At 36.9% G+C, this 15460-nt stretch overlaps 1 protein-coding gene across 1 annotated transcript in view; it reads left to right on the forward strand.

The window, feature by feature from the left end:
* Nucleotides 1-15460, forward strand: part of LOC113514753 (gamma-aminobutyric acid type B receptor subunit 2) — a 196807-nt gene that overhangs the window by 152462 nt on the left and 28885 nt on the right. The window contains exons 4-6 of the mRNA XM_052892801.1: nt 4759-4943; nt 7758-7901; nt 8941-9053. Coding sequence (XP_052748761.1) covers nt 4759-4943; nt 7758-7901; nt 8941-9053 — 442 coding nt within the window. The remainder of the gene's footprint in view (nt 1-4758; nt 4944-7757; nt 7902-8940; nt 9054-15460) is intronic.

The raw sequence follows: 15460 nt of genomic DNA on the forward strand, positions 1-15460 counted from the left end.
GTAATTTCTTCCGTTTTCCCAACATTTCCCTTCACTGCTCTGCTCCTATTGCTCGTATCGTGATGAAAAGTATACTATAACCTGCCTAGGAGTATGAAGAATAATTATACCGAGTTTCGTTAAAATCCGTCTAGTAGTTTTTGTTTCTATAACGAACATACAGACAGATAGACAAAAATTTTACTGATTGCATTTTTGGCATCAGTATCGATCACTAATCACCCCCCGATAGTTATTTTGGAAATATATTTCATGTATAGAATTGACCTCTCTACAGATTTATTATAAGTATAGATTATAAATGCAACCAATGCAACAGGAATGGCAACGCATGGAGGGTATCATGGGCGAAACAGTATAATCTGTTATATTCATGATAATGCTCATGTCTATAGGCGACGGTTACCACTTTCCATCAGGTGGGCCGTCAGCTTGTTTGCCATTCTAAGTTGTATAAAAAAAAACCATACAAACACTCATGCAATCCATATTTGTACGAAGTCTCCGTTTATATTCGACTGTAGAACCAGAAAAATATACTCCACAATATAAAGACATTCAAATGATTATTGTATTACGTACGAATGTAAACATATTCCTTGCGAATTGGGAACGACATATAGTTTGCATGAAATTTACCCATTCGCGGGACCCCTTTACGATTTGTATCAAATAAAAGGAAGTCGTAACGCACCAGCCCTGGGGCGCGCAGTAACTTTGTTACCCTCTATGAATAAAACGCGCATTTACGGGTGCCACTGTCAAAGTCATCTGCCAACATAATACTTCCAGATTAACTTTAAAGTCTTTCACAGACGAGACAAAATTCCAGGTGTATACTTCTGTTCATTATGATGAAGCACATTTACATCATCATATCTGCCGTTAACTGCTAAATATAGGCCTCCTATTAGGAGGGGGGGGGGGTGTCAATAGTTGCCACGCTTGGCAGTCAGGTTGGTAACCGCAGTTATGCTTTTACGATACAGACAGTCCACCTGATGGAAAGTGGTAAACGTCGCCTATAGACATGAGCAGTATGGACATAACAGAGTATACTGTATCGCCCATGATACCCCCCATGCGTTGCCACTCCTGAGGACTCAAATGTTATTCCTCCGTACCCAGTAAATTCACGCCATATCCCACCCTTCAAACCGAAACACAGCTATGCAAACACAACTGCTTTACGGTTGAAACACGAAAGGGACAGAGGTACACAAGCAATCGACTTTTGTACAAAGTCTCCCTCTGCCCATCCTTCGATCACAAGTTCCCTTAGTCGCCTCTTACGATACGTACACTGTAAAAAAAAAAAACAAAATCTAAAGAGCCTTTCAATAAGTATACCGATAACGCTGGTTCTTTTTTTTTAATAGATGGTAATGGGATAGTAACCCCGTCTGCGCTATCGGTATACGGCGAGGTACCAGTGAGCGATGATAGATGATGATAAAGCAGGTCAGGTAGCTCAGCATGACGAATTCACAATACATAAATCACGATGGTTTCCATGGAGAACCACGAGAAAGTCGACCTGATAGGGTATATTGTTAGCAGTGAAGTTTCTAATCTCCATTACCAATTGTTTCTTCTCCCCTTGCACTAGCAGGGTTGCCATCTATCATCCAACGAAAAGAAAACTACAACTTATATACAGCGGGTCTACCATGAAATGTAATTCCGAAATTTCGGACTCAATTTCGTATTTTTGTTTATACCAAAATCGGATCAATAAATGAAGTTCAACATTTCGTTCGTCATACATCCTATCATAAAAGTCCAAAGGAACAATATTTTAACATTTTTAATATTACCAAACGGCATGTATCATGTAATTTTAACATCAAATTTGTGTTTTGTTTGGCTCCGAAATTTCGAAAAACATTTCATGGTAGGCATCTGCATATAAATTTTTGACATTAATTTAGCAAACAGCAAACACTTAATCAGTTTATTTTATAATTTGTTCGTTTTCAAATAAAGAAAACGAAATGAAAACATGAATGATGAATACGATGTCATCCTCAAAATCATCATGGTTAATTCCTGATGAAATCGTCAGGATAAGTTAATTAATGAAACCTCATCCTCGCCTGTCATCCTTCACTGACACGCCAGCGTAAATCAATAGCGTAGTCGAGGTTACCATTTCATAATTTTAGCTCGTGCTCCACAAAAATAAAACCGACTTCAGTCGAGGGAAAAGTATTTATTTTAATTTAAAAACGAAACTGCTAAATCGATTTTCATACAATTTCTATAACACTAATCTGAAAGTATATATATCCTATCAGATAAAAAATAATTTTCCTATTAATTAAAAAATTATATATATATATATATATATATATATATATATATATATATATATATATATATATATATATATATATATATCATGTGGCAGATCTAATGTCAAAGGTTATCCTTTGATATTGAATCTGCCCTAAGCAAATTAGCATTTAAGCATAAACTACGTTTTTTTTTATTTCCAGTCCATAAAATCCATTGTAATTATGTATAATTTAGATAATATAAATATTACATGTACGTTGTTTTTGAATTGTTGTTTAAATTTAATATTGTTTATTACGTTGCACCGTTAATTATATTTTCTGTTATTCTCGTCTACGGTCGATTGGCAGATAACGCTCTATGGTATCAAGTCCGCCATTGTGTATCGTAACTCCGTAATTGTATCTAATTACGAAATTATAAGGTAATAAACGTAAAAAAATACCACCGAATTGAACACTTCGTGCTTTTTTAAGTCGGTTTTTTATATATACAACTTAGAATGACAAACAAGCTGACGGTCCACCTGATGGAAAGTGGTAACCGTCGCCTATAGACATGAGCAATACCATAGACATAACAGAGTATACTGTTTCGCTCATGATACCCCCCATGCGTTGCCATTCCTGAGGACTCAGGTGTTATTCCTCTGTACCCAGTAAATTCACGTCATATCCCATCCTTTAAACCGAAACACAGCTATGGAAACACAACTGCTTCACGGTTGAAACACGAACGGGACAGAGGTACCCAAGCAATCGACTTTTGTACAAAGTCTCCCTCTGGTTGATGGAAGGGTGAAAATACAATTAAGAACTCAAATGAAATTGCGCTAATGACTACAATCACAAAAAGTGTTATAAAGTCAAAATTAGAATAGACGCTTTTGTTTCAAACACTGTGTAAAAGTTGTTTGCTTGGGCACCTCTATCCTACTCATGTTTCTACCGTGAAGCAATTGTGTTTTTTTGTGCTCCCCCTTTAGGAGGTGCACCCTGACCGAATATTAAGTTCCAGTTTGAAATTCTAGTGTACTTGTTAATACAAAAAAAATTGATTTTTCCTCTCCATCCATTTCCTTCTATCTTCGTATTCTTCTATAATAGTTTCGGTTTGAAGGGTGGGATATGGCAGTGAATTTACAGGGTACAGAGGAATAACATCTGAGTCCTAAGGAATGGCAACACATGGGGGGTATCATGGGCGAAACAGTATACTCTGTTATGTCCATGGTACTGCTCGTGTCTGTAAGCGACGGATATCACTTTCCATCAGGTGGGCCGTCAAATTGTTTGCCATTTTGTTGCATAAAAAAAATATAAAATTAAATGAAAATCTTTTAAAAAGGCATAAAAACCGTTGCAAGAATGTCTTCATTTGTTGAACTGCTAAGTCTTTAGAAAAAGGACACGGTTTAACCTTTTTAAGATACATAATTATATAAAAAGTAAAGCTTCGACGTCTTGGCGCGATTTAATTAAATCTCTTTCCATTATGCAGCTGGAATTTCTTTTTCTACTAAAGAGAACAATGCACGATTCATTGACGTCGCTCGTTTATTTATTTGTGATTAAAAAAAAATATAATTCTATTCTGTTCATAATATCTATAGATAACAACTATTACTTTTAATCCCCTTTATTATCGAGTTGGCAATAGTTTATCATTTTAAATTGTATAAAAAAATCGTCTCATAAAAATAGGACCTTTTCGGATGCTAGTATAATATCTTTTAACTTCACAGTATATTTTGATATTTCTATATAATATGAATAATAACGGCGACCCCGTACGGTCAAGCGCAGTGTAGGACGACCCCCCACTAGATGGTGTGACGACCTCAAATGCATTGCAAGGAGTCTATGGATGCAGGTGGCTCAGGACCGTTCCTTATGGCAGTCTATGGGGGAGACCTATGTTCCGCAGTGGACGGATAATGGCCGAAATAATGATGATGACGATGATGATGAATAATAATATAATCCACCTCATAAATGTCAATATCATGCATTGCCATGTATGAGGTGGATTATATTTATTTATTACATTGTTAGCACTATCCATGGGCGAAACAGTATACTCTGTTATGTTCATGATACTGCTCATGTCTATAGGCGACGGTTACCACTTTCCATCAGGTGGGCCGTCAGCTTGTTTGACATTCTATGTTGTATATCAGATAAATAAATAGTGCGCCACCTACCCTATGCCTACCCTTTGTTTTTCTTTCTTTTCTCAATGTCCTCTAAACAAAGGTTGTCTGATTACGATTAGCGATAAGGCTTTTTGTATCTTTTCTCATTACAGTTAAATGTGTTTACTATTCTATAAATGGTGCAATAAAGTGTAAAATAAATAAATAAATAAATGTTAAAAACAGAATCTCTGTATTCAACCGTGTGGCGTGCAAAAGTGGGTATAAATAAGGATAAGCAATTTATTATGTTATATCTTTCACAGATCTCCCAAAATCAACGTCGAACCGTATCGTTTCCATACTGGGCCTATTCGAGCTGTCCGTGGGCGATGCTCCGCGCGCAGATGGTGCCTCAGAGCTGGCGGCCGCCAGGCTGGCAGTGGCGCATGTCAACGATCGAGCCCTGCTGCCTGGCTATAAAATGCATCTTATCACCAACGATACTAAGGTACTGTGATGATGATGTCTCCTTTTGGACTTTGGATGTCTCCTTTTGATGGCGTGTAATACGCCTACTTAGAAAATCAGTGTAATGTTTTCATAGTTCATATAAAAAAATGTATTTTTTATACAACTTAGAATGGCAAACAAACTGACGGCCCACCTGATGGAAAGTGGTAACCGTCGCCTATAAACATGAGCAGTACCATGGACATAATAGAGTATACTGTTTCACCCATGATACCTCTCATGCGTTGCCATTCCTGAGGACTCGGATGTTATTCCTCTGTACCCAGTAAATTCACGCCATATCCCACCCTTCAAACCGAAACATAGCCATGCAAACACAACTGCTTTACGGTTGAAACACGAATGGGACAGAGGTGAACAGTCATCCTTACTTATGGACGCCTGCAACACTAGGGGTGTTACGTGCATATTGCCGACTCTGAAGGAACATTAATACGCCCTTTTTGAAGAACCTCGTATTGTAGTCTCTAAGGGAAGTCAAATGACTTCCCTTAAATGGTCTCAAAAGTTTAGTGTTTTTAGTTTTACCGTGTTGTTGTAATAGTCAATAAATAATGCGCTAAGTAAAAAAATATGGAATACCAACGCAAAAGAATGAAGATTTGTAAAAAAAATAATAAACGAAGTTGATTTATTAGCAGGATGTGAGAAAAATCCGTCTCTCCCTATAATCATGATCATCATCTCAGCCATTACCTGTCCACTGCTGAACAAAAGCCTCTCCCATAGACTGCCATACGGCACGGTTCTAAGCCACCTGCATCCACTGACTCCGTGCAACGTATTTGAGGTCGTCACTCCATTTAGCGTATAATCCTACACTGCGTTTACCCTAACGGGGTCCCCACTCAAAAATGTTTCTTCCACATCGGTTGTCGGTTCTTCGAGCTATGTGATCAGACCATTTCCTACGTCAGCTTGCTTATCCTCTCTCTCAATACAAAACGGAATTTTAGCTATCACCCGGTACGTAGTTATGTGAACGCTTCAAACTTCTTCACAGGAAACAAATGTGTTTCTCTGATGAATTTTCCCACGTTAAAAAATGTTTCTAAACTCAGGAATACCTTTTTCGACTTTATGACGCCACTCTGACCTTTGAGTAGGTAGCGAGCGTTTCCAAACTTTTACTTAATATTCTAGTAGCGAACAGCTCAGTTAGTACAGAAACTGGCTTTTGCCCGCTACTTCGTTCGCGCGGATTTCAGAACAAGAAAATCCAATGAAACATACTCTAAATATATCATGTTGCTTGTCGTAACCATGTCCATCAGGGGGGAAAGGGATTGTTAGTAATGGAGACTGAGAATCCCATTGCTAGCAATATACCCAACCAGGTCGACCATCTCGCGGTTCTCCCTGGAAACTATCATGGCTAATTGACCTGTTTTCATGCCTAGTAGTATAAAAAAAATAGGGATAAAATTAAAATAAGAAATCAAAAAGAAGCACAAAAAATTGGAGCAAAACCCGAAAAGATATTGCATAGAATCTCATTTTTAAAGTCAGTTCAGAACTATGTTGAAATTTCTACAGAATATAGATTTATTTTCATTTCAGTAGTAAGGTTGGTATTTGCCTGCAAGTAAAGTTCGACTCGAACAAACTTGCCGAGTAATGTTAGCTCTTCTTGTCTGAGCCATATAAATTGCAGTTGCTTGATGTTCATAACGAATTTACTTGGAAAATATTTATTTTATTTAACTATGTATACTTTGTTATATGATAATATGCTTTAACAATGATTTCTGCACTAAATTCAAGACTTATATCGTAAGAATCTTGTATCGTTAAATACAAATAATTACAGATCGATAGATTCAATAAAAAGTAATAAAGTAATAGTTATATTGTATGCGTGCTCACGCGCACATGTACACATGTGTACGCGTATTTATGCTCGTGTATATTGGTATGTCAGTGTGCATGTGTGTGTATGTGTGTGTGTGTGTGCATACGTGCGTGCGTGCGTGCGTGCGTGCGTGCGTGCGTGCGTGCGTGCTTGCGTGCGTGCGTGCGTGCATCTGTCTATTGAACATAAGCCTCCCCCTTAGGGGATTTTGCCAGTAGTGGCTATTCTTGGCAGTCGAATTAGCAACCGCAGTTAGGCTTTGAAGATGTTTAAAGGGGAACGCTGCTGCCCGTTCCTCGCCCTCCCCTAGTCACCTCTTACAACACCCACGGAAAAAGGAAGGGGTGACCTATTCTATGCCACGACCACGCGGTATATCTGTGTATTCAGATATAATTAGATAGGAGCAGCTCAGTGTCGTCATACTTTAATGTCATTAGCCAATTTTTACACTGCTTACTTTAGTGAAGAGCGTTTTATATCCGCATGGAATTAATTTTTTTTTTTCAAAATATACATATACGTAAAGTACTTAAGGAGCTATAGAATAGATAAGTAGTGATAGAAAAGAATAGATGTCAAAAATTGATATGTATACATTATTATACCATGCTAGGCGAAGGCAGTCTGTGTGAGAGGCCTATATTCAGTAGTAATAATTGTCATGTTTGGCACACAAGTTGGTGACCACAGTTGGGATTCAGTAATATTTTAAGAGGGACGCTACTGCCGATCCCTCCATCATAAGCTCCCTTAGTCGCCTCATACGACACCCACGGAAAAGGAAGTGGTGGCCTATTCTATGCGGGGACTTACACGGCTCTTAGACTGTTTGGTTCCTATGATTTCAATGTATCACCACATTATTTTTGATTCCCAGGAGGTAAGAAAGAGGCGATTATAAAATAAGTTATAATACCTAATTATTTTTGCCCATAGTGCGATCCAGGCGTGGGAGTGGACCGATTTTTCCACGCTCTATACACGGAAAGGGACTCCCGTATGGTGATGTTGCTTGGCACTGCGTGCTCCGAGGTCACTGAGAGCATCGCGAAGATTGTACCCTATTGGAATATCGTCCAGGTAATTTTTCTTTATACCACTGAGGTGGCAAACAAGCATACGGCCCACCTGATGGTAAGCGGTTACCGTAGCCTATGAATGCCTGCAATACCAGAGATACTACGTGCACGTTGCCGACCCTGAAGGAACCTCTTTACCACCCTTTTGAAGAACCCCATACTGTAGTATTTTAGGAAAACCTCAGCAGGGAGCTCATTCTATAACCTGAGTGTGTAAATTATCTCCATGCATTTTTTATACAACACTAGCGACCCGACCCGGTTTTGCACAGGTTTTTATAAAACACAGTCAATGTTACTTCTTAATGTGATATAGTTTTCAATAGGCAATAGAATTTTTAAAGTCGATTATATATTTTCATTAATTTATCTATTACAACCATAAAATCAAATCTTGCTTCTTTATAATACATTAAATAGAATGCTAAACAGGGACAATATAATCATCATCATACCAGCCATCATATTAACTGTCCACTGCTGGAAATAGACCTCCAGCGTAAAGAATAGCCAGTAGTTAGTAGTAGTAAGTTGCCAGTAGTTGCCACGCTTGGCAAGAGGATTAACAACCACAGTTAGGCTTTGGTGATGTTTTAAAAGGGACGCTGTTGCGCATCCCTCGACCCTTGGCCAAAAAAAAATTTTTTTATACAACTTAGAATGGCAAACAAGCTGACGGCCCACCTAATGGAAAATGGTAACCGTCGCCTATAGACATGAGCATTACCATGGACATAACAGAGTATACTGTTGCGCCCATGATACCCCTTATGCGTTGCCATTCCTAAGGACTCAACTGAAACTCAACCGAAACACAGCCATGTAAACACAACTGCTTTACGGTTGAAACACGAATGGGACAGAGGTACCCAAGCAATCGACTTTTGTACAAAGTCTCCCTCTGGTTTTACTAAGGGTTAATTAATTACTAAGGGCCCCTAACGACCCCGAAACTAGTCGAGCTTTCTTGACTAAAATATATGTAAGTTGAACCGGTAATTACATTAAAAAGAAAACTAATTATACATCGTTGTTTGCAGGTGTCTTTTGGATCAACATCACCAGCCCTCAGCGACCGGTCAGAGTTTCCACTGTTCTGCCGTACTGTAGCACCGGACTCCTCCCACAATCCGGCGAGAATAGCATTCATCAGGTATAATTATATTTATAAATAATATTATAAATATCATTGGTATTTTAGTAGTAGCCTGCCAAAGATATTAGAAGCGGCTCAGACATATCTAGAGTCGGGTTAAATACTTTTATTATAATTTTGTACGTTAGCACACTGGGTTTATAACATTGATTTGGCTTTTGCTGTCATAATGTTGTAATTATTTTTAATGAATAAATAAATAAATTTTGTAGCTTAATAGCTGTACAAATGGATTTATTTAACCCTAGAAAGATACTCTACGTCCGCGAGACGTACGCAGTTGTTAAATATTGTTATTTCTTTTTATCTACAATACGCAGCGCACTGTCCATCTCAGTCAACTCAGTCGGTTGTCGGAGCTAATGTTGGATGGTGGTTCAGCAGCGGTAAGTGATATGGGTACCTAGATACAGCTATGTCGTACGTCTACGAGACGTATGATTATCTTTTGTGTGACTTTCGCGAGATTGATATTTTTTTTGTTTGTATGTTTGAATGTATATTTTTTTTATATTTAAGGTACATGTAATATAGCCATAAAATGATTAGTCAGAGAGTATTAATGAGGAGGAAATTGTGCAATTTTTGATGGGAAATGATGATGATTCTGCCCAAGAAAGTGGTAGCGAAGTGGAAAATCAACTCTTCGAAGATGATGTACAAAGTTATACAGAAGACGAGTTGAGCGATGAAGCTGTCGAAGCTACAGATAACCCTTCTGACCAAGTGGAGTCAGTTCAATCGACGGAGTCTACTGTCAATATAATTCCCTTGCTGAACACTCGCATAGTTACCCCGCCTAAGCAAACGCTTCGAGGGAAAAATAGGTACTGTTGGTCCACTGTCAAAGGTAAAAGTCACGGAAGGACATTTTTTAAGTGGATAATAATGGAATGGTAACCCCGCCTGCGCTAACAGTATACGCTGGCGGGGTACCAGTGAAGGGTGATAGATGAGAATGAAAAAAAAGGCAGGTCAGTTAGCCCATCGTGATGAATACACTTGGAATTCTGCACGATGGTTTCCAGAGGGAACCACGTGGAGGTCGACCTGCTTGGGTATATTGCCAGCTATAGGGCCTTTAGTTTCCATTACTAACAATCCCTTCCCCCCTACGGAAGGACGTTAGCAATAAATATTATTCGATCAGCTAGGGGACGCCTAATAGATGGCCAATGACGATATTTTATAGCATGCTAAATATATCGTTTGTTAACTTATATATCATATATTGTCATAATGTACTCATCAAGAATGAAAAGCCATTGAACAGGAAAGACTTCATGAAGAAATTGAGCACTGAGCTAACTTCAGCTTGGATGGGAAAAGATTGGAAGTTCCGACCTTGAAAAGGTACTTACGCCACAATATTAAAGAACTGCTACCAGAAAATAGAGTGGATGATAACCCGGAAAGAGAGAAAGAGCCTGCAGCAAAAAAGAAAAGAAATTGTTTGCACTGTCCTTCAAAGATAAAAAGAATGTCCAAAATGGAATGTGTTCTTTGCCAAAAGCCTGTTTGTAATAATCACAAAAAAGATGTGTGTTATAAATGTACTTAAATTATAAGAGATGATTGTTTCTGTTATATTAAAGACTATTTAGCATTTATACCCTCAAAAAGTGTCATTATATTTATAATTGAAGACTGATAGCCACATAGAAACTTCCTATTAAAAAAGTTGAATTATATTTTGTGTACTTTTAAGAGAGTTTTATGTTTATTGTTTTTTCTTTTAATTAATGAATATAACAACTTAATATATGTTTTATTACTTAGTACAATACTTAAACTAATATGCAAGACCCTATAAACAATTAGTAAATGCATATATATTAAAATATTAATTAATAACTAGGCGTACGTCTCTGAGACGTATGATTATCTTTACCGCCATACCAAATATGATTATCTTTCTAGGGTTAAATATGTATCAGTAAGTTAAAATTTACATTTATATATTTACATTATTGTACATATTACAATATATATATAACAGTTTTGTGCCCCCAGTCAAACTGTTTATAATTACTCTTCTCCATCCAAATGTTGCCTGGAAGAGATTGCTTTTAGTAGGCCGCTTATTGTTTTCTCAATGTAATCTTGTAATTGTTTTAAATTATTTTTTTAATAAATTTACTAATGTAATTTTTTGGAGGAAACAATAAAGAGTATTTATTTATCAAAATTAGTTAATTTAGCAGTTCCTAAAGATGGTTAATTAGCTAATTAAAAGAAAACAAATATGAAATTTTTTTATACAACTTAGAATAACAAACAATCTATTGGCCCACCTGATGGAAAATAGTAACCGTCGCCTATAGACATGTGCAGTACCATGGACATAACAGAGTATACTGTCTCGCCCATGATACTCCCCATGCGTTGCCATTCTTGAGGACTCAGGTGTTATTCCTCTGTATCCAGTAAATTCACTCTAGATCCCACCCTTCAAATCGAAATACAGCCATGCAAACACAACTGCTTCACGGTTGAAACACGAATGGGACAGAGGTACCCAAGCAATTGACTTTTGTACAAAGTCTCCCTCTGGTAAAGATAACCAATTTCGTCGTGAATACAAAATTTTTGCATAATTTCTCAGTATCTTTGGTATAGCCATGAATGAGCGAAGGAATAAATGTGAATACTGCAGATATTTCTTTACATTATCCTTTAATTGTGACAAGTATTCCTGACTCGCTGAAAATGCTCGCTTTTGAAGACAAAACGACGAATTTACTCAACAATACTCATATTATTAACTAGCTTTATCCCGCAGCTTCATCTACGTTAATCAGCATACATCATCATCATCATATCAGCCCTTAATCGTCCACTGCTGAACATAAGCCCCCCTTGGGGAGTTTTGCCAGTAGTTGCCACGCTTGACAGGCGTATTGGCAACCGCAGTCAGGCTTTAGAGATGTTTTCATCAGCACATATAGTTGTTGCTATATATATATATATAATAGTTTGCACTAATATATGTAATTGTTATTCTGATACAATACTTTTTTGTATACAATAAATAACACTATTTTACGTGTTAGAATTCAAACCATCCGTGTACCATATTTCACTGAAATTCATTCAGTAGTTTTTGTGTAAAAGAATAACAAACATTCGTCCATCCATCACTCCAACCATTGTTACAAACTTTCCCATTTATTATCTATCTATCTATCCTATTTAAGAGCTGTGCTCTTGTCGGTGGAGCTCTTGCCACCGACTACGATTTTCAGCGAGTCTCTTCACCTCTTGATACGACACGACACCAACTCCTTCCTTAATCTGCCTGATGTAACTATGTCTCGGTCTCCTTTTTCCCCTCCTTCCTTCTATCTTACCTTCTATTATAATATTCATAAGTTCGCCGTGTCGTATCAAGTGTCCCAACATTTTTCCCATTCTGTCCTCAATAGTTCTGATAATTTGTATTTTTTCCTTAACCCTAAGCAGGACCTCCTCATTGCTAATTCGATCCCTCCAGCTAATTTTATCCATCCTTCTCCAGCACTACATTTCAAAGGCTCTAAGTTTATCCATTTCTTTCTGAGTTAATGTCTACGTCTCACATCCATACAATACATATATATATATATATATATATATATATATATATATATTAATATTATTATATTAATAGAAATATTAATAATATATAATTACGTTAAAGTAAATGCTGTGTAAATACCTTTAATAGACATGTGCATTAATATTGTATTGTATTTAATGTTTGTTATATATGTATGTTATAATACAATATGCTGTTGGTGTTCCTTTAAATAAATAAATAAGTAAATAGAAGATGAATTTTTTCATAAGGAAAATTCAACTCTATTCTTTCTTTACTATTGAAGATTATTTTTAAGCCAAAATTAACTGAAGTGTCCCAAATCCTCAATTTATTTTGACAGATGTCTAATGCCGAAATCTCTGCCTCTTTGTCTTCGGCAAATTCTTATTTGCCCTTGAAATTTCAACAGAAATACTATTCTGTTCAGCTGAAATATTAATTCGTGGTAATATTCAATTATGAATAGGTACTTCATAGCTAAGATTTATGGTTTTTCTAAAAATAAAGCTGTACTTTGTACTTTCTGAACTACTAACTATAAACTAGTCATATCCCGTGGAAGCTAGCGCCTAAATTGAAATAAAAAGTATCCTATACTCGTATGTAAGTACAAATTTCTTTTAATACGTCGTCCATTTATCGTGTGGTTGAATAAAAAATATCTTACCAGAGGGAGACTTTGTACAAAAGTCTTTTGCTTGGGTACCTCTGTCCCATTCGTGTTTCTACCGTGAAGCAGTTGTGTTTGCATGGCTGTGTTTCGGTTTGAAGGGTGGGATATGACGTAAATTTACAAGGTACAGAGAAATAACCTGAGTCCTCATAAATGGCAACGCATGGGGGTATCATGTGCGAAACAGTATACTCTGTTATGTCCATGGTACTGCTCATGTCTCTGAGCGACGGTTAGCACTGGCCATCAGGTGGGCCGTCAGCTATTTGCTATTCTAAGTTGCATAAAAATAATATATACATAAAAGACGGTCTTATCGCTAGGGCAATCGCTTACAGACAACCTTTGGGTAAAGATGAAAAGGCAGATAAATACACGGGTAACGCCGCATGTAACACACTAGTACTTATATGTTTTACTTCTTTCAAAGCACAATTTATTTATTTATTTATACTTTATTATACACAAAAATTACAAACATATAAAATATATTAAATAAAGATGTACAATAGGAGAGCTTAAGTTTGTAAGACTTTTTTATTTACTTTGCAAACGTCGAAAAAGAACTCTTTTTAAAATTTGTTGAAGAGTGCTCAATTTATATTTTACTTTAGTTGAAAGGAATAGCTAAATTTACCTTTCGTATATTATGCATGCAATAAAAGCTACATCTCTTTTGAAAGACGCTTTCTTTAAAACGTTGCAACAAGTAGCTTAATTTATGTACAAACTCGCCTGTTACATTTGTCATAATAGTGAATGGGAACTGCTTGTTGAGACCTGTCTGCTCTAGTTACAACGATAAAACACTTTTACTTTGATTTAATTTCTTGTTTTATTATCTTGATTTTCAATTGACTTCAAAAAAGTATAGAGTTCTCAAATTGGTGGTATTTTTTATGTTTGTTGTTACTTCATAACTCCGTCAGTTATAAACCTATTTGGAAAATTCTTCCTTTATTTGAAAGAATATATTTTTAGAGTGGTACCATAGAAATTTTATTAAAGTCGCTTCAATAGTTTAGTTTTTTATTTAAACTAATTAATTTTGTCACAATTGAAGTCGGTTTTTTATGTGGAACAATATCTTTAATTATTTTATGATACTTAAAATGAAAGGCGAGCTGCCAAGACACCTTTTTTTTTTTTACAACACAGGGTGCAAACGAGCATGCGGCTCACCTGATGGTAAGTGACTACCGCCGCCCATGATCACCCACAACACCAGCGGCATTGCAGGTGTGCTGCCGGCCTTTTAAAAAGGAATATACTCTTTTCTTGAAGGTTATGTTGTCGTATCGGTTCGGAAATACTGCTGCTGGAAGTTGATTCCAAAGAATGGTTGTGCGTGGAAGAAAGTGCCTTGAAAAACGCACGGTGGAAGACCGCCACTCGTCCAGATGATTGGGATGAAACTTTAGTTTGTGGCGGGTTGTACGGTGGTGAAAATCAGCAGCAGGTATCAATCCGAACAATTCCTCAGAACACTCCCCATGATAAATTCGGTAGAAGATGCACAGAGATGCAACATCTCTGCGCAGTTTCAGTGGGTCAAGTCGGACAGTAAGGCGTTGACTATCGATAATTCTAGCCGCCCGACTCTGAATGCGGTCTAACGGAAGGAGATAGAAAATACCTGATAGAAAATAATAACCGTGCCCTATAGACGTAATTATGGTTATGTCTTCCCTAAGGACTATGGTATTATGCCTCCGCGCCCTGTAATTTCACTGCTATATCCTAACCTTGCCATGTAGTCCTGGCACAAAATGGACTACACCTTTCTTTCCTGTAGCTATCGTAAAGGAAGGGGTGCCCCATTCTAAGTCGAGACCACATAGGGTAACGCCCTACCTATTTCGTGGCAACTAAAACATTTTATAAAAACCCTTGTTAGTCTTAAAAAGACAAAACTTATAAAATAACGTTTAATTTTGTCGCAATTACGAAGATTGTCTCGGCTTACGACAAGTTCTATTCTCATTATAAAATTCATTAATTTCTCTGTTCCCTCAGCAGGGCACCGTCGTTAAGACCTTTCTAAGTCTGTTATGAAAGTTCAACGGAAACCGTCAGAAGTTTTTGCCCCCGAATATTATTTTTGGACTACGAAATTTGTAAATTAAGCCAAAAATAAGCAATTTAAACCAA

The sequence above is a fragment of the Galleria mellonella genome, unplaced genomic scaffold (assembly GCF_026898425.1).
Source record: "Galleria mellonella isolate WM207_F2 unplaced genomic scaffold, CSIRO_AGI_GalMel_v1 utg1674, whole genome shotgun sequence".
Lineage (NCBI taxonomy): Eukaryota > Metazoa > Arthropoda > Insecta > Lepidoptera > Pyralidae > Galleria > Galleria mellonella.